The following is a 21,055-nucleotide window of genomic DNA, read 5'->3' as shown; positions in this document are numbered from 1 at the left end:
TGTGTCAAAAGTAGAAGGGAATCACCAAGAAAGAGAAGAATGATGATATCCTTTCCAAAGATGGAATTTGACCTCAAAAGAAAGTTATTTTAACAATGGCTTAACAATTTAGAAAAAAAAATGTCTAATAGTAAAAGAATGTCTAATAGTAATACAAAAAAAAAAAAAAATAAGAAAAAAATCTTCCAAAGATAACAGAATTGGTGTCGGCTCGGCGTAGTAAGTTTCAAGGGGAATATTTTGAGGAGAACGTGATGCAGAATTAGCTAAATTGAAACGTATATTTGTTTTTATGTATTCTTGTAACTTTTTAGATAGTATGGATTAGAGTTGTAATTTAATTAGTTATAAAAAATTTAATTAGTTATGAAAATTAATTAGTTATTTGGTTGTAAAAAATATGCTCAACATAAACTGACAATAATGGTATGTCCTGTGTTACACATGGGGTAACAACTATCCACAGCGCATAGGCTACATATAGACCTTTTTTGATGTAATCAATTATAGTTTCATATTGACTTTTTAAAATATCCATTATTAGTAATATTTGATTTTTTCTGTATTTTTCTATAATAGTAACAATATTATTATAACTATATGATAAGAATGTTGTTAGTATCATAAAATAATTATTGGAGTTTCATATTTAATTATTAAATGCAAAAAAAACTAAACTGTAAATATAAATGTTGAAAACAAAAATTAAATTCTGTTTTGAAAAATGTTCCATTGTCAGCAAGGAACTGTTATTATTATTATTATTAGCCATATGGTGCAAGGAAGCCTGAGGCTTATGCTGCACCAGCCAAAAAAAATTCTGAGTTACCCTGAGAGAGAGAGAGAGAGAGAGCGGGAGAAGGAAATCACCAAGAAAGAGAATGATGATGATATCCAGCTCAGGACCCTGGGTGTGCCAAGCCCATATTCACCATGTTGTCCGCAAGAACCCATGTGAACCTCAACCTTCAGCATTTTATCTGTTTGGCTTCTACCTGAAAAAGGTTGAACACTCCTGTTTTATACAAGTTTTTAATCTTTACATTTGAGAGTAATCAGTTTAATCATAATTAGTGATAATTCATAATATTCAGAGCTGGTATACATAAATCAAGGGGAAAACTGCCTCAGATATCTCTTTTAAAGAATGGGAAGGCCAGACAAATTTAAGGTTTACCTCAAGTTCCAAACTTGTTGCCTCATGCATTGCTGCAGCCATGGTAAAATTCAGATGTTATATATAGAAATGTGATAGAAACATTGGGCATGTGTTAATAACAGAGGGGGGGTGTTCCAAACAAAAAAAAATTAATAAACTATTTCTTATTGTCAGTTATATTTTATAATATTAAGGTGCAGTTAATATATATTTTATAGTATTAAGGTTTAATGAATATACATCTTATAATATTAGGGTAGTACAGTAAATAGTTCTTTTATAAAGAACGTTGTATATTAATTAAAATATTGATTACAGTTAACAGAATCATCTGATTGTTTTTAGACATCTTCAAAAAACACTGTATTTGAAGTTGAAAACTGGAAAGGACAACAAAGAAAGCAGCACTTCAGGTGAGTGATCTCATATGTAGATACTATTTATTAATGGTGGTGCCCATTTATAGCAAAGACAATGACTGGGAACTTGACAGGCACTCATTTTCTTTTTAGTTTTTGGAGACATTTTGGCATGTGGCAATCAACTCATATTCATAAAAAAACTGCTTTTGTGACAGGTTTTTTTTTTTAAATATGCAGATTTTTTTAAAATATGCTAATTTTTTTTTTTTTTTTAACATGCATATTTAAACATGCAGTATACGATTTGAAGTTTTATAGTTCCTTAAAAAGTTCTGGTAGCACACCAATTATACATCATCAGTAATGCATCAACTCAAAGTTCATTACATATTTCAAAAATTCTTTTAAGAATCATGCAGTTTTGTACATAATCCACAGTGCAGAAATGCATCTGTCAAACTTGCATAACTTTGAGGTACATTCAATTCAAAATATTTAAAATTGAATAAACTTTTATTTATAAGTGTTTTAATATTTTTTTTTATCAAAATTAAATATATATTTAACTATCGGTTTCCTTCTAGATTTGAAGTGAGCCAAAATGACTCCTATATCTTTAGCTGGGCTTTTCAAAAGCAGAGTTATGAAGACAGTAAAATTAAACAGATTCCACAAAATTTCAGAGATGATATGGCCAAAATATACAATATAACTGTTACTAACACAGTAAATGGAGGTGCATCTGAATGTTTGCCATGCCCAAAAGGTTCAGAAGCAGAAGGGTAAGACATTCATTTAAAAATTTTTTTGAATTAAAAAGGATTATAAGCTAACATGAATTATGTTTGGTGCTAACATTTTAATTTTGTATGACTGCTTGGGGTCAACAGTTTTATTCTGACCTACCAATAAATCTAATGCCGACTGGGCTAGCCGGGTAGGTAAAGTGCCTACCTGGCAACCCAAAGATCGCGGGTTCGATTCCCGCCTCGGGCTGGATATCACGATGGTGCCGAATCAACCGGTTGGTTGGATATCCCGGCCACGATACACGAAGGAAGCAAGAAAAAAGTGGTTCCTTCGTGTATTGATCACATCATACGAAATAAAAAAAAATAAATCTAATTTAAATCTTATATGTGGAAAAATATTGTTTGAAACTAACCTATTAGTGTTACCACAAATAAGTGGTATTGTGTGCAATTTTCATCTCAAATTAAATTAGAAATACAGAAGAATGTTAATTTTAACTATTTTAACTAAAATTAAATAGTTTTCATTAAATGCACTATAAAGCATTAGCATTAGCAAAGGCACATGATAGCTATATAGCATCAGCCAAAAAAAAAAAAAAAAAAAAAACCCTTATTTCACCCATCCACTTGCTCCAAATGTTTGTCAAGTTTTCCCTTGAATCTATGCTATCAACTTCTACAACGACAGATGGAAGTTTGTTCCAGCAATCAACCACCCGCTGGCTAAAGGCAAACTTCCACATATCTATCCTACAACCGTCTTTTCTCAATTTGAATTTATGCCCTCTCAGGTGATCATTCTGAACAAGAGGAAGAATCCCATCAGCACTGAGCATGCTCAAACCATTCAAGCCTTTATACAACTCAATCAGATCACCTCACAGGTGCCTAGTCTCCAGACACTGCAATTTGCAAAACTTAAGCCTTTCTTTGTAAGAGCAAACTTTTGTTCCATTCACTGAAGGAAATGAAAAAAATTCAATGTTGGTTATTTGAATTTCAATAAAATTGTGCAATTGCACCAAAAAGAAAAAAAAAAAGACTACCAACCAACAAAAAGTAGTTGGTTGATAGTCTGGTGAAATTTAAGGTACAATTGGATAGGCTTCTTCTGGCAGTGGGAAGTGTATAATAAGTGTAAGGGGACATAGACTGTATGGATGGCTAGCTGGGTGGGTAAAGTGCCTGTCTGGCAACCTGTCTGGTCACGGGTTCAAATCCCACCTTGGGCTTGGATCAGAGTAGAAAATGCAAAAAAAACTTTGGGAGGTGCATTATGGCCACAGAAGCCGATGCACCAACAACTAACCAAAAAAAAAAAAAAAAAACTGTATGGACAGTCCCCCCCATTTGGCTGAATATAGCAAAAGCCCAGCTTCCTTGCATCTTTTGGTATTTAATAATTCTTAATACTGAATACAAAAAATTAATATAATAATAATAAAATAAAATCACCAAAAGAAAATAATTAAATTTTTATAGTCAGTGCAGAAAAATTATAATTGTAAGTTGAAATAAATGTAAGGGTTTTTGCAAGCTCTCAGAAATTTTAATTTTTTTGTATTTCATATAATAAAATATCCTTTCAGTCTGTAAAATCAAATGCAGAGTTAATTTTTCTCATTTCAGAAAAATTGTTAAGGGAATCTTGTCTGATAAATCATTAATTGGATACTATGATGAAATAACAAAGGAACTGAATGTAAAAAAATAATTTTGGCATCATATACATAGATTTCATAAATGCTCTTGATATTGTTCCTTGTGAAACATTTCTGTATAAATTGAAGTAGCTTGTGGGAAGCTTTTTTTTTTTTTTTTGTGCTTTGTAGGCTTGCTTTCTTGTGTCACATAATAAAACAGAGTGGTTATTGATGTGCACTGCTCTTCTTGGATCAGTCTTAGTACTGGAGTTCCCCCCCAAAGTTCAATATTAGATCTATCTTTGCTTTCAATATTTATTAATGCTATTGATGGCATATCAAGCCTAATATCTATGTTTGCAGATGACACAAAGGCTGGTAGAGTGGCTAATGACTGTAATCAGGGTATTCTACAACAAGATCTAGATAAGTTAGGCAGATGGGCTGAGAAGTGGTAATTGAAGTTTATCATCAACAACTGCAAAGTAATACATATGGGTAGTAGTAATCCCAAAATAATATACCAATGTCTATCACTGCACTGCAGAGCTAAAAAAAGACCCACAGTTAATTGTGTGGTCAGACATGAATTTTTCTGAGTAGTGAAGATGGGCTGCTAGGATAGTTTTCGTCATTTTGTCATTATTTTCATCAGAATATTAGGAATTTTGCCAGCAGGGATAAGGAGGGTAATTATTCCACTGTATGAGGCAATGGTAAAGCCACATCTTGAGTGCTACTGCATACTGTTGAAAAAAAAGCTGTGAATTAGGGTTCAATTTGAAAGTGTCTGCAATTCTGCCCAGACACGATAGGAGGGAGTATATGATGAGAGCCCTGTCGATCAATTTGGCCCTGGAAAGATTGTGCAAGGCTCAAGGGGTAGAATTTTTTTCAGCCTAGTCTGTATTTGTTAACAGGAGAGACTGCTTCTACAGGGATGGGATACACTTAAATAGAAAGGGTGCAAGAATGTTTGCTGATGCTATCGAGGCAGTGTTAGGTGGGTTGAAAAACTGATAAATTGTGGGGATACAAGGACTAAAAGATTAACAGTAGCCACTGGCAGAAGTGAAAGTGATTCTTGCACTGCTTCTATTGGAATGAGCAGCAGCTTGGAAAATAAGATGCAGGATATTTCAGAGACTGCTGGGAGTCATTGGGGTACAAGTAAACACATGGGTTGTGTTAGGGTAGCTAAGAAAAAGAACAGGTGCATGTATACTTGTGTACACCAATGCTAGGAGTTTGGTAAATAAATTTGATGAATTTGAAGTATTGCTCAAAGAATAAAAGGCGGATATTGTTGGGATATCAGAGACATGGTGTCACACAGATATAAGTAATGCAGAACTGGAATTTGGGGAGTACAACATCTACAGAAAGGATAGACAGGATAGGAAGGGAGGAGGGGTTATGCTATTAGTTAAGAAACAAATAAAATCCAAGGAAGTGAAGCCAGTCGACATCGCTGGACAGTGCAGTGTCGAGTCAGTTTGGTGTGACATAAGCATTGGGAGATCAAAATTGAGAGTAGGAGTGTGCTATAGGACTAATGACTGATGAGTATAATAAGAAAGTGTACAGGGAAATAGAGTGGGCCAGGAAATCAGAGAGCCTTATAATGGGGGATTTTAATTTCCCAGATATTGACTGGAATTTGTGGGTTGGTCACTCACACACTATCAAGGCTTTTGTGGATTTATTGGATGATTGTTTTCTAAATTAGCATATTCGGGAGGCAACTAGAGGGAGCAATACTCTTGATTTCATTATCAGTAGTGATTCTTCATGCATTAAGAATCTGCAGATACAGGAACCATTGATACAGGTGGCAGTGATCACAGTGTGCTGAAGTGGGATTTACTCAAGGAGGTAACTACCATCAGGGGTAAAGGGAAGGGTTATTGCTTTTGTAAAGGCGACTATGATGGTCTGAGACAGTATTTAAGTTCTATACAGTGGGACCAACTGATGATGTTACCAACAGCAAACTCAAAATGGGAAGCATTCAAAGAACTTATCTTGGAAGCTACTAGGCTTTACATACCAACTAAGAAATATTGTTCAAGGTTCAGGCCTAAATGGATGTCAGATGACTAATGAGACATATGGCAGAGAAGAAAAATGCATGGGATACATATAAATTAACATGTAACAAAGAAGCCTATGATAGATATAAGTTGATCTGTACCCAAGTTACAAAGGAGGTTAGGCAGGCGAAGGCAGATTACGAGAAATCTTTGGCATGGGATGCAAAGAAAAACAGCAAAGAGTTCTTTACTTATGTAAACTCTAGAAGGAAGGGGATGAATCAGATTGGTCCACTTGATATCGATGGTTCAACTGTTCATGATCCTGCTCAGGTAGCTAACAAATTAACCAATATTTTGCATCTACATTAGGAATTATGAGGAAATATTCAGGAAGGGGAATGCCATAGATGAAGTAAACACTGGCAGTGAGCTAGATGATCTTGTTATAATTGAGAGTCAAGTGGAGGAGAAATTGTTGAAGATAAATACAAGAAAGGCACCTGGGCTGGATGGGATCTATCCAGTTATATTAAAGGAGGCAGCAGCAGCAAAGGAAGTAAGCAATCCGTTAGCCATAATTATGAGAGCTTCCTTGGACTCAGGGGAGGTACCCACAGACTGGAGATGTGCAAATGTAACCCTAATTCACAAAGGAGGATCAAAGGCTGACACAAGTAATTATAGACCTGTGAGTTTAACTTCTGTTCTAGGAAAATTAATGGAAGCACTGGTTAAAGAAGCACTGCAGGATCATCTTGACAAGAATTCAGTTATAGCTCAGACACAGTATGGTTTTGTTAAGGAAAGGTCTTGCCTGACCAATTTGATTGGATACTATGATGTAGTCAGAAAAGAATTGGATGCAGGGAATAACTTTGATATTATATATTTGGATCTTAGAAAGGTTTTTATTACTGTTGCACATGGAAGACTGCTGCACAAATTGGAGCAGTGTGGCATTGGGGGCAAATTGTTGCTATGGATAAAGGGATGGTTGAGTGGCAGAAGACAGAGAGTGGTAATTAATGGACACTGCTCATCGTAGACTAATGTTATTAGTGGAGTCCCTCAGGGTTCAGTGTTGGGTCTTGTTTTCTGTATTTATAAATAATATTGATGATGGTATATCCAGCTTAATGTCCAAGTTTGCAGACGATACAAAGGTTGGCAGGGTTGTTAAGGATGCTACTGACGCTATGCTGCTGCAACAGGATCTGGAAAGGTTGAGCAGATGGGCTGAGAGGTGGCAAATGAAGTTTAACATTGACAAATGTAAAGTACTACATATGGGAAACAGCAACCTCAGAGCACAGTATCTACTCTGTGGTACTACACTGACAGTGGTAGAGAATGTAAAGGAACTGGGAGTAATTGTACAGGCAGATATGAAGTTCTCTGAGCAGTGCAGATAGGCTGCAAGAGTAGCTCATGGTGTCTTATCAATGATATACAGGAATTTTTCTAGCAGGGATAGGGAGGTGATTATTCCCTTGTATAAGGCAGTGGTCAGGCCGCACATGGAGTACTGTATACAGGTCTAGAGGCCTCATTTCAAAAAGGATGTAGAGCTGCTGGAACGAGTACAGTGAAGGGCAACAAGGTTAGTGAACGGAATGAGGGGTTGCTCTTACGAAGAAAGGCTTAAGTTTTGAAAATTACAGTGTCTGGAGACTAGGCACCTGCGAGGTGATCTGATAGAGGTGTACAAAGCCTTGAATGGTTTGAACATGCTCAATGCTGATGAGATACTTCTTCTTGCTCAGAATAATCACCTGAGAGGGCATAAATACAAATTGAGGAAAGACAGATATAGGATAGATGTGTGGAAATTTGCCTTTAGCCAGCTGGTAGTTGGTTGGTGGAACAGACTTCCATCCCTTGTTGTGGAAGTTGATAGCCTAAATAAATTTAAGGCTCAGCTGGACAGGTATTTCGAACAAACGGAGGGGTGAAGTGGAAGGGTTTTTTTTTTTTTGGCTGATGCTGCATAAGCTTGCTTTCTTGCATCATATGCTTCTACTAATGCTAAATGCCGTTACAGCAAAGTACTTTTACCGGTAAATTTCATCAAACTTTTGCATGTTTTTCATGCAGGCTTGCTTTACCTTAGCCCAAAAAGATATCTTCCGTTAGTGTGAGAGTGAGTTACCCCATATTTAACCCATTTGGCTGCTTATAAATTTTCCCCATCAAATTTGAATTATCTTGTTTCTAAAGCAAACTGTAATAATTTAATTACATTGCTGCCAGTTCTTTGAATTTATTTTGGAGACACCATTTTTTTTACTCAGTTTGATCCTTCTCTGTCTCATCATCATAATATAGTTGATAAAATTTTTCCTCCATCTTTTTTCTTGTCACAAAAAATAATAAATTACATTAAAATTGGATGTTTTTTTTTATTTTGTGAATATCTGCTTATTTTTTTTTAATGCATTTGTCGTCAGGCAGGCTGTAGTAGTTTGTTTCAAAATAGTAATGTGCCATTTGTGCAGTCATTTCATTTTCGTCATTTAAATTGTATAGTGTGAAGCTAATTAACAACGTCTTTCAGTAAGATGACAAAGAAATACAATGTAAAATTTAATTTTACAATGAAAAAAAAAAAAAAAAAAACAATGTAAAATGTAAATACAATGTATGCAAGATTTTCCATGCATTGGAAATTCAGAAAAAGGTAACATGTTTGCCTTGTGTACTGTATGCAAATGGGATTTTTCAAGAGGTGGGAGATGTGATGTAATCAGGTATTTAGTATTAGTATTAGTAATGACTGCATAGTGCAAGAAAGCCTATGGCTTATGCTGCAACAGCCAAAAAAAAAAGAAAAAGAAAAAAAAAGGAAATTAAGCCTATCATCCTAAGCGTTTCCCTGACCCGAAGGTACTATCCAGATGTCCTTTGAATTTCCCCAAACTGTCAGACTCTACCACACATGTAGGCAACCCATTCCAGTAATTTATAACTCGCTGGCTAAAACAGAACTTCCTGCAGTCAAATCTAAACATCTCTCCCCCGTAACTTGAATTTATGTCCCCTAGTTCTAGCAACATTTATAATCTTGAAAATTTCGTCCCCATTCGTTTTACTGATGCCTCCCAGAGCCTTAAACACATCAATCAAATCTCTAAGGTGTCTATTTTCCAAACTCTGCAACCCACATATTCGAAGTCTTTCTTCATAAGGAAGCCCTTTTGCTGATCTCACCAGGCAAGTTACCCGTCTTTGCACCCTTTCAAGAAGCTCGATGTCTTTCTTTAGGTGAGGTCTCCATACTTGAACACAGTATTCCAAGTGTGGTCTAACAAAAGCCTTGTATTTACAAACAAATAAACTTAAAGACAGCATTCAGTGCATAGAAGGAAATGCAAAAATAGATGTTGCATTTCGGGAGGATGATGTCATACATGCTGAATATTTATTTGTACCTTTTGTCATAGAATATAATCTTCTGAGTTGTGCTGATCATTCAGGCTTGTTGTTCAGAAATATGTTTCTCAATAACAAAATAGCATAAAAGATACAGTTGTAGAAGAATAGAAACAATAGGCATTGTTAGTCAGGGAAAGATTTAGTGATGGTTCTGAGAAATGGGCCATTTTTGATTGGCACAGATGGCAGAAATCAAAGTGATTATTCCAAGTTGTATCCCAATTGTGGTGACTTTTTGTAGTAAAAAAAAAAAAAAGTCAAATTGAAAGCAGCTTGCTTTCAATGCCAATATTGGATGGTGACTCTACCGGGTAAAACATCGATCATCTTCTGAACAACCTGAAAGAATGTGGAATTTCTTCAGAAAACTGTCTCTGATACTTAGTGTTATTGCTGCACTGTTATGGTAGGCCTAAAAATGGTATTAAAAGAGGAGATTAGTGGTAATAGGATGTCCTTATTGTCTTATTAATTTGTGAGCTGAAAAGGGATCTGCAAGTTTTCCTTGTGAAAGTGGATGAATACTTGGTGAAATTTATTACTATTTAGAAAGAAGTGCTAAAAAGAAATGACAGATTTAGTTTCAGCTGATGCATGACACTGAAGTAACAAACAATTCGAAGAATGTATGCACGTTGGTTTCTTTGGGTAAATGTGTAACTAGACTGGTAGAACAGTGGTAACCTTTGACATGAGAGAATGCTTCTACAGGGATAGGATACATTTAAATATAAGGGGTGCAAGAGTATTTGCTGATGCTGTCGAGGCAGCGTTAGGTCTGAAAACTGCTAGCTTGGGGGATTCACAGACTAAAAGGTTAAAAGTAGCCACAGTCGGAGGTGAAGGTGATTCTTGCACTACTTCTATCAGAATGAGCAGCAGCAGCCTGGAGAAGGGAGTGCTGGGATTTCAGGGACTGATGGTAGTCATCATGAAACAATAAATACATGGGCTTTGTTAGGGTAACTAAGAATAAGAATAGGTGCATGTACACCATTGCTCGAAGTATAGTAAATAAATTTGATGAATTTGAAGTGCTGGTTAAGACATCAAATGTGGATATTGTTGGAATGGAATATCAGTGACGTGGTGTAACACAGATATTAGGAATGCAGAATTTCAGAATTTGGGGAGTACAATGTGTATAGACAGGATAGGAAGGGAGGAGGGGTTATGCTGTTAATTAAGAAAAACATAAAATCTAAGGAAGTGCATCCAGTTGAATAGATGAACAGTGCAATGTTGAGCCAGTTTGGTGTGACATAAGCACTGGGAAAGCAAAAATAAGAGTAGGAGTGTGTTATAGGCCTAATGACTCTGAGTACAATGAATAATTGTAGAGAGAAATAGTGTGTGCCAGTAAATCAGAATGTCCTATAATGGGGGATTTTAATTTCCCAGATATTGACTGGAACTTGTGGGATGGTCACTTGCACACAAGCAAGAAGACTTTTGTGAATTTATTGGATAAATGTTTGTTTTCTGCGGCAGCATGTCGAGAGGCAACCAGAGAGTGTAATATTCTTTATCTGGTTATCAGCAGTGATTATTCATGTATTAACAATTTGCAGATAAAGGAACCACTAGATGGCAGTGATCCAGTGTACTAATGTGGGATTTAATTAAAGATACAATTACCATCAGGGATAAAAAGAAAGATTTTTGCTTTTGTAAAGGTGACTACAGTGGTCTCAGACAGTTTTTAAATTCTATACAGTGGGACTAACCGATGATGGTACCAAGAGCAAATTCTAAGTGGGAAGAATTCAAGGAATTAATCGTGGAAGCTACTAAGCTTTTCATACTGAAAAATTAAGAAATATTGTTCAAGATTTAGGCTTAAAAGGTTGTCAGATGAACTAATGAGATTCGTGGCAGGCAAGAAGCATTAGCAGACACATACGATGCAAGAAAGCAAGCTTATGCCACATCAGCCAAAAAAAAAAAAAAAAAGGCTCCCATTTCACCCTTCCATTCGGTCTAAATACCTGTCCAGCTCAGCCTTAAATTTATCTAGGCTATCAACTTCCACAACAAGAGATGGAAGTCTGTTCCACCAATCAACTGCACGCTGGCTAAAGGCAAACTTCCACACATCTATCCTACAACTGTCTTTCCTCAATTTGGATTTATGCCCTCTCATGTGATTATTCTGAGCAAGAGGAAGATTACTCCAGGGGCTCACATCTGGTGAGTATGGACTTGGCAAAACCAGGGTCCTGACCTGGATATCATCATTCTTCGCTTTCTTGTTGATTTGCTTCTACTTCTGACTCTCTCTCTCTCTTTCTCTCTCTCAGGATAACATGGGATTTTTTTTTTTTTTTTTTTGGCTGGTGCAGCATAAGTCTTGGGCTTCCTTCCACCTTATAGCTAATAATAATCATAATCCCATCAGCATTGAGCATGCTCAAACCATTCAAAGCTTTATACACCTCAGTCACATCACCTCACAGGTGTATAGTCTCCAGACACTGTAATCTGCAAAACTTAAGCCTTTTTTCGTAAGAGCAACCCTTCGTTCCATTCACTAATCTTGTTGCCTTTCTCTGTACTCATTCCAACAGCTCTACATTCTTCTTAAAATGAGGCTTCCAGACCTGTATACTCAAGGTGTGGCCTGACCATTGCCTTATACAAAAGGATAATCACCTCCTTATCTCTGCTAGAAAAATTCCTGTGTATCATTGACAAAACACCATGAGCTACTCTTGCAGACCATCTGCACTGCTCAGAAAACTTCATATCTCCTTGCACAATTACCCCCAGGTCGTTTTCATTCTCTACCACTGTCAGTGTTAGTACCACAAGGTTGATACGTTACTCTGGGGTTACTGCTTGTAGTAGTACTTTACATTTGTCAATGATAAACTTCAGTTGCCACCTCTCAGCCCATTTGCTCAACTATTCTAGATCCTGTTGCAGCAGTGTACTGTTATTAGTGTCCTTAACAACCCTGCCAAACTTAGTATCATCTGCAAACTTGGACATTAAGCCTGATATAGCATCATCAGTATAATTTATAAATACAGAAAACAACAATGGACCCAACATTGAACCCTAAGGGACTCCACTAATAACGTTAGTGTCCATTAATTACCGCTCTGTGTCCATTAATTACCGCTCTCTGTGTTCTTCCACTCAACCATCCCTTTATCCATAACAGCAATTTGCCTCCAATGCCACAGTTCTCCAATTTCTGCAGCAGTCTTCCATGTGCAACAGTATCAGAAACCTTTGTAAGATCCAAATATATGATATCAACGTTATTCCCTGCATCCAGTTCCTTTGTGAACACTTCATGGTATCCAATCAGATTGGTCAGACAAGACTTCCCCTTAAAAAAACCATGCTGTGTGCGAGCTATAATTGAATTCTTGTGTAGATGATCCTGCAGTGCTTCTTTAACCAGTGCCTCCATTAATTTCCTTGGAACAGAAGTTAAACTAACAGGTTTATAATTACTTGTGTTGCACTTTGATCCTACTTTGTGAATTGGGGTCACATTTGCGCATCTCCAGTCCATGGGTACCTCTCCTGAGTCTAAGGAAGCTCTCATAATTATGGCTAAGGGTTTGCTTACTTCCTTTGCTGTCTCCTTTAATTTAACTGGATGGATCTCATCCATCTTGGGTGTCTATGTTTATCTTCAACAATTTCTCCTCCAATTTCCTCTCAGTTATTACAAAATCATCTAGCTCACTGCCACAGTTTAATTCACCTCTGGCATTCCCCTCCATGAATAACTCCTCATGTGTGAATGTAGATGCAAAATACTCATTTAGTTTGTTAGCCTCCTGAGCAGGATCATCAACAGTTGAACCAACAATATGCAGTGGACCAATCTGATTCATCCTTTTCCTTCTAGAGTTTAGATAGGTAAAGAACTCTTCGCTGTTTTTCTTTGCATCCTTTGCCAATGATTTCTCATAATCTGCCTTTGCCTACCTTTGTGACTTGGTTACAGACTAGCTTATATCTATCATAGGCTTCTATGTCACCCATTAATTTATATGTATCCCATTCATTTTTCTTCTCTGCCACATGTCTCATTAATTCATGTGACATCCATTTAGGCCTAAACCTTGAACAATATTTCTTAGTTGATATGTAAAGCCTATTAGCTGCCAAGATTAATTCTTTGATTCCTCCCGTTTTGAATTTGCTATTGGTAACATCATCAGTTGGCCCCATCATACAGAATTTAAATACTGTCTCAGACCACCGTAGTCACCTTTACAAAAGCATAAACCCTTCCCTTTACCCCTGATGGTAGTTACCTCTTTGAGTAAATCCCACTTCAGCACACTGTGATCACTGCCACCTAGTAGTTCCTTTATCTGCAGATTCTTAATGCATGAAGAATCACTACTGATAATCAGATCAAGGGTATTACTCCCTCTAGTTGCCTCCCGAACATGCTGATGTAGAAAACAATCATCCAACAAATCCACAAAAGCCTTGATAGTGTGTTGGTGACCAACCCACAAATTTCAGTCAACATCCGGGAAATTAAAATCCCCCACTCTGTACAGAGAAACAGAGTGGACCATTAGTGGCCCACTCTGTTTCTTTGTACTCCTCAAATTCCAGTTCTGCATTTCTTATATCTTTGTGACACCATGTCTTTGATATCTCAACAATATCTGCCTTTGATGTTTTGACCAACACCTCAAATTCATCAAATTTATTTACCAAACTCCTAGCATTGGTGTATACGCAAGTATACATGTACCTGTTCCTATTCTTAGCTACCCTAACACAACCCGTGTGTTTACTTGTACTGCAATGACTCCCAGCAGTCTGTGAAATACCCTGCATCTTGTTTTGCAGGCTGCTGCTCATTCCAGTAGAAGCACTGCAAGAATCACTTTCACGTCTGCCAGCAGCTACTGTTAATGTATTATTCATTGTATCCCCCCCCAAGCTAGCAGTTTTCTGACCCACCTAACACTGCCTTGATGGCATCAGCAAATATTCTTACATCCTTTCTATTTAAGTGTGTCTCATCCCTGTTGAAGTAGTCTCTCCTGTTAACAAGTACAATCCAGGCTGAAAAAAATTCTACCCCTTGAGCCTTGTGCAATCTTTCCAGGGCCGAATTGATCGATAAGGCTTTCATTATATACTCCCTCCTATCGTGTCTGGGATGCGTAAAAATGAATGGGATGCATAGAAATTATCAGGCCTATTTTAGATATAAGCTAGTCTGTAATCAAGTCACAAAGGAGATTAGACAAGCGAAGGCAGATTACAAGAAATCTTTGGCAAAGGACGCTAAGAAAAACAGCAAGGACTTCTTTACTTATATAAACTCTAAAAGTAAGGGATGAATCAGATTGGTCCACTTGATATTGATGGTTCGACTGTTGATGATCCTGCTCAGATAGCTGACAAAGTAAATAAATATTTTGCAGCTACATTCACACATGAGGAGTTATTAAGGGAGGAAAATGCAAGAAGTTTATCAAATTGTAACAGGTTGCTTAATGATTTTGTAATAACTGAGAGCAAAGTGGAGGAGAAATTGTTGAAGTTAAACATAAGAAAGGCACCTGGACAGTTATATTAAAGGAGGCAGCAAAGAATCTAAGGAAACACTTAGTCATAATTATGATGGCATTCTTGGACTCAGAGGAAGTCCCCATGGAGTGAAAATGTGCAAATGTATTAATAATTCACAAAGGGGGATCTAAGTGTGACATGGGTAATTACAGACCGGTTAGTTTAACTTCTGTTGCTTGTAAAATAATGGCATTACTGGTTAAAGATGAATTGCAGGATCATCTAGACAAGTCTGCAGGAATAATTAAGACCCAGCATGGGTTTGTTAAGGGAAAGTCTTGCGTGACAAATATGATTGGATATTATAATGTGGTTAAAAAGGAACTAGATACAAAAAATAATTTTGTTATCATATACTTGGATTTCAGGAAAGCTTTTGATACTGTTGCATATGGAAGACTGCTGTACAAATTGGAGCAGTATGGCATTAAGGGAAAGTTGCTACAATGGATAAAGGGATGGTTGAGTGAGAGAAGACAGGGAGTGGTAATTAATGGATGCTGTTCTTCATGGACTAATGTTATTAGTGGAGTCCCACAGGGTTCGGTGTTGGGCCCACTGTTGTTTTATATAATTATCAATGATATTGATGAAGGTATATCAGGTTTAGTGTCAAAGTTTGCTGATGATACAAAAGTTGGCAGGATTGTTAATGACAATAATGGCAGTGTGCTATTGCAGCAGAATATAGAAAATTTGTGCAGATGGGATGAGAAGTGGCAACTGAAGTTTAACATTGGCAAATGCAAAGTACTGCATATTGGTAGAAGTAACCCCAGAGGAATGTACCAACTGTTGGTACTACACTTAGGGTGGTAGAAAATGAAAAAGACCTGGGAGTGATTGTGCAGTCAGATATGACGTTTTCTGAGCAATTCAAACAGGCTGCTAGAACAGGTCATGGAGTTTTCTTTCTATATATAGGAATTTTGCTAGCATGGAAAAGGAGGTGATTGTCCCTCTGTATAAGGCAATGGTCAGGCCACACCTTGAGTACTGCATTAAGGTCTGGAGGCTTAATTTCAGGAAGGATGCAGTAGAGTTTCTTGAGTGTGTAGAGAGGAAGGCAACAAGATTGGTGAGGGAACCAAAGGGGTCCTCTTACCAAGAAAGCCTTAAGTTCTGCAAATTGCAGCGGCTGGATACTAGGCACCTGTAAGGTGATCTGATTGAGGTGTATAAGGCCTTGAATGGATTGAGCATGCTGAATTCTGATGGGATTCATCCGCTTGCTCAGATTACGAACCTGAGGGGGTATAAATTCAAATTGAGGAAAGACAGTTGTAGAATAGATGTGTGGAAATTTGCCTTTAGCCAGCGGGTGGTTAATTGCTGGAACCAACTTCCATCTGTCGTGAAGTTGATAGCTAAAAATAAATTTAAAGAGGAACTGGAGAAACTTTTGAAGGGAATGGTTGTTTGAAATTTTTTTTTTTTGGCTGATGCTACATAAGCTCATATGCTTGCTTTCTTGCATCACATGTCTCTATTACAAGTCTGTTTAAAGAAGAGGTTAGAAGTGTTGAGAAAAAAAACAATATTATGAGCACTTTCCTGACTGATCAAATTATAAAATACAACAATCACTTATGGGTGGTACTGGCTCATGCTGAAATCCAACTCATGATCCAAAAGTTTTGAAAGACAATTTGATGAACTTATGAAAAAGACTATCTGTGTTGCAAACTTATGGTGAAAGCAATCCTAACCATAACATGTAATCTGATAATTCCAGGCATGTTATCCTCACTCGTGTAGAATTCTGTCCTTTTGTTCAGTGTGGAAGTACTTTTTGGTTAAAAAAAAAAGTAAAGTGCAGCCATTATCAACCCACTGCAGGATGGAAGCCTCCTCAACAATTCATGCTGAGGGAAATGGACCATAATCTGCCACGCTGGTCCAGTGCGGGTTGGCAGATCGACCGTATTCAGCAGTCAGGGGCTTGAACCCCGGTCTACTCAAAGAGCGTGTGCTACTGCACTCCCACTCCTGCCCACTCGGTTACGGAGGCCGTATTGGTTGCATGTTACTAAATAGCTCACGTGTTCCCATGGAAGAATGATGTTCTTATAAATGTTAGAGACACAAACTTCATCAATTGGCATTGCTTCATTTTCAAATTTGAAATTTTTTGTGGACAAGTTTCCAGTATTTCTTGATGTCATTAAAGATAAAGAAATAGATGAAGCAATAGATGTTTTTCAGCATCGTCTGTCAGTTTCAGTGTGAGAATCTACCAGACATTATTATGAAAGAAGAAAAAAATTGATATACAGTGGTCTTTGGTTGGAGAAACAAAAGTGTCGAGGAAAGTTGTTATAAATTAGCGCAAGTGATGATTGGCATTTCAATGATTCCTTATAGCAGTGCTGAATGTGAGAGAATATTCAGCCAGGTTAACAAAGCAAAAACTGATTTCAGATCTTTTCTTTTTGGTGAAGCTTTGGAAATGCTCCTGACAACCAAGTCTAGATAACATGGTCATTGTTGCAAACAAAACTTTAACTCAACATTTCTGAAGAGGACAGATGCAACAATATCTTTCTTGAAGAGCAGTCAAAATTATCATAAAGTTGATGTTGAAATATTGAAATAAAAATCTAGACAGAAAAATGATTGGTAAGCTAATTTTTAAAAGCATACCGTACTGGTAAACAATTTTGTGGCTGTATTTTAATATAAAATGTTATTTTACCAGTGGAATTTAATTTCGAATGCAGTGTGAATTTAAAGAAAAAAAACCTGTTTTTTTCCCAAAAAAATCTCGTTTTTTCCTCCTGATTTTTGCAAAGAGCTGTTTTTTGCTTGTTTTAGCTTCAAAGCATGCTGTTTTGCTCTTTCTTACAACTGTGTGAACACCACTTTTTAAGTCAAAAGTTGACAGCTGTGTAATTATCATAGTATTTAGAAAGTATTCCATTTCTTTGTGGAATCCTAATTTCATACCCTCTTATTTTAGTTTTTACTATCTCTGTTGCTTCTCCCATGGAAATGTTTGTGTAAACATGTCTTCTACATCCATACTCACATGGTAGCTTTGATATTAAATTTTTCTTTCTTCGGGTGAATTCAACTGATTTTTTTTAAGTGGTTATTTTTGATTAGATTTTTAATATATATTAACCATTTGGCCAAATTTTTCTTTGCTCTGTATTTACTGCTAAAGATGGGCCTAACAGAATTACCTTCTTTGTGAATTTTATGTTTACAAACAAATTTGGTGCTTTACTATTAGTAAGTCTGATAAAATTGTACAAATTTTTTAAGTCTAGTATGCCTTTTGTAGGCCTCACGATTTTCCTTCTCCATTAGCAGTCATAGCTTTCTTAATTCATTATATACCACATTGAGTCTAATAAGGTTAATTAGCTTGTTAATACAGTTGACTTTATTTAACACTGCTGTTGTATTGTCTTTATCTGCTTTTATAAAGGTAATATTCCTATTTATAAGGTAATTTATAATATTCCTCTTTATAATGGCCAGGTAGTTAGCTCTCCTGAACTTTAGTTCTAGCCCTTGACCACAGGGAATGGGGAGCCAGCTGGGTAATGTTTTTTGCCACAGGGACCAATGCTGGTTCTCGATGCCTCTGAAGAGAACCTTTAGAGTAGGTGAAATTAAATGATTTTAACACAGCAGTATGTTTTTTTTTTGTTTATTGTAGCTAGAATGCTTTTATATCCCAGGATCCTGAGCTGGATATCATCATTCTTCTCTTTCTTGGCGATTCCCTTCTACTTTTGTCTCTCTCTCTCTCTCTCTCTCTCTCTCTCTCTCTCTCTCTCTCTCAGGGTAACTCGGGAATTTTTTTGGCTGGTGCAGCATAAGCCTCTGGCTTCCTTGCATCATATAGCTAATAATAATAATAATAATAAATTATAGTGTAAATATACACTGAGTGATCACTGAATTATGACCACCTACCAAATACTTCGTAGGTCCTCCTTTTGTCCTCAGTACAGCAGCTATCCGACATGGCACTGATTCAACAAGATGTCGGAAGTGTTCAGGAAATATGGCCAACCAAGTTGTGTGTAATGCAGCTAGCAATGCAGGTATGGAGGTGATTGGTGTATCCAGATGCCTGATATGCCTTTCCATAGTGTCCCACAAGTGCTGTATGGGATTGATAACGGGGGAGTTTAGAGGCCAATCGATATGCTGGAAGTCAGATCTGTGTTGCTCAAACCATTCCTGCACATCAAGTGCCCAATGGCTTGGTGCATTGTCATCTTGGAAGACACCATTACCATTAGGGAAAAAGTGTAACATAGCAGGGGTATACACAGTCAACAAGCACTTGCACACAGTGAGCAAAGACCACTGATATGTTGTTCCACATGCAGCAGGGGTCCAAGTTTCTGCCAGTGAAACATGCCCCACACCATACAAACCGCCTCCAGCGGCCTGCACTTTGATACCATATATGATGGATGAAGAGCCTCATGTTGTTGATGCCAAATCCGTACATGACCATCCATGGTGTGGAGTAAATAACGTGACTCATCTGACCAGCACATCTTCTTCCAGTCTTCTAACATCCAACTTGCATGCTCTTTGCACCAGGCAAGTCTTTTATGCCGATGAACCTTGGTTAGGAGAGGATGCTGTAGGGGTCGTCTGCTGATATAGGCCATACATGCGAGTGTGCGACGCATTGTCATGCCAGATATTGTTCCGGGTTGACCCATGTTGTATTGGGTAGTCAACTCCTCAACAGTGCTGTGCCTGTTCGCCTGTACGAGTTGTCAGACCCAGCGCTCACCTCTGACATCAGCCTTTCGCTGACCTTTGCAGTTTTGCCGTTGGATCGTTGTTTGGCCATTTTGATTCCAGTCCTGGTACACTTTAACAAAGGCAGCTCTTGAACACCCCACCAGTTCAGCCGTTTGGGAAATTGAGGCACCAGCTCGTCAAGCACCCACAATTTGTCCTTTATCAATGTCCGATAAATCCTTCCTTTTACCCATCACACTCGGAATTTTACTACATACTGAACCACTGGCACCTTATCTATGCTACATAGGTCGACTGACTGCACACTCTCGTACCTCACGTGGTCAATGGGTCGCAATAACTTTTCATAGGGGTGGTCATAATTCAGTGATCACTCAGTGTATGTTGCTTTTTTTACCTATCTGTATCTAACTTGATTTTTTACTTATCTATATCTAACATAATTTTTTAATTTTCTGTATCTAAAATCATTTTATGTTATATCTTGTTTGATAGATGTTATAAATATCTAATATTTTTAATTTATATAGTTGTATTCTTTGTCCACCTGGTACTTATATTCAAGATAAAAATGACCTGCACTGTGTGCCCTGTCCACAAAATTTTTACATATCTGATCCAGTTGCATATGGCTCAGATTCATGCAAGGCATGTGGTCCTGGCTTGAAAAGTAGCAATGGTCAAAACTGTTACAGTGACTGTAGGTTATACCTATCTGAAGACACACATTTTGATTTAACATCCTTGCCCCTGTAAGTATATTTGTGTTGTTTTTTGATAAGAGCATTTTTATGGAAAAAATTTTGTATTTTTATTAAATTAGCTTGAATTAATCAGATGTAATTTGAGAATCACATGGCATCTCAGTGTTCAAATTACTTTGTTTAATTTTTGATTTTTGTTCAGTTTCCATTCTTTGCATATGATTTTAAAATTACTTCAATACCAGTGTTGGAATATATACAGAATGGAATGTATGATATTTAAATAATTCACTCACTATTTAAAATGGCTTGTAATTTTTTGTCCATGTCAATTTTAATGATTCTAACTGTAAATGATGATATCATTTAATGTGATTTTATGATGCTGTCATTTCAGTACTCTACATTAGGATCTTGCATTTTCAATACCTTTTCACATTTTTGCAATAAAGGTTGCATGACAAATATGATAAGTCACACACTGTTACTCATCCTTGATTTCCTAGCATTTCATTCAGCATTCATTGTGCCATATAAGAGATTTAGTCTGGCAGTCTTTGTGGATGTCATGCAATATCACACTCTCATCTTTCACAATCCTGAGCCTTTTTCAATGCACTTGTTTAGGTTCAATCTTTGCCCAGCAATGATAATTGTAG

At 37.0% G+C, this 21,055-nt stretch overlaps 1 protein-coding gene across 1 annotated transcript in view; it reads left to right on the top strand.

Moving 5' to 3' along the window:
* Positions 1–21,055, top strand: part of LOC150086804 (endosome/lysosome-associated apoptosis and autophagy regulator family member 2-like) — a 329,438-nt gene that overhangs the window by 184,378 nt on the left and 124,005 nt on the right. Inside the window, exons 11-13 of the mRNA XM_090372273.1 lie at positions 1,505–1,572; positions 2,106–2,303; positions 20,223–20,444. Coding sequence (XP_090228399.1) covers positions 1,505–1,572; positions 2,106–2,303; positions 20,223–20,444 — 488 coding nt within the window. The remainder of the gene's footprint in view (positions 1–1,504; positions 1,573–2,105; positions 2,304–20,222; positions 20,445–21,055) is intronic.

This window comes from Mastigoproctus giganteus, chromosome 4 (assembly GCF_048544385.1).
Source record: "Mastigoproctus giganteus isolate SK-2022 chromosome 4, ASM4854438v1, whole genome shotgun sequence".
Taxonomy (NCBI): domain Eukaryota; kingdom Metazoa; phylum Arthropoda; class Arachnida; order Uropygi; family Thelyphonidae; genus Mastigoproctus; species Mastigoproctus giganteus.
This window is presented reverse-complemented; position numbering and strand designations above follow the sequence as displayed.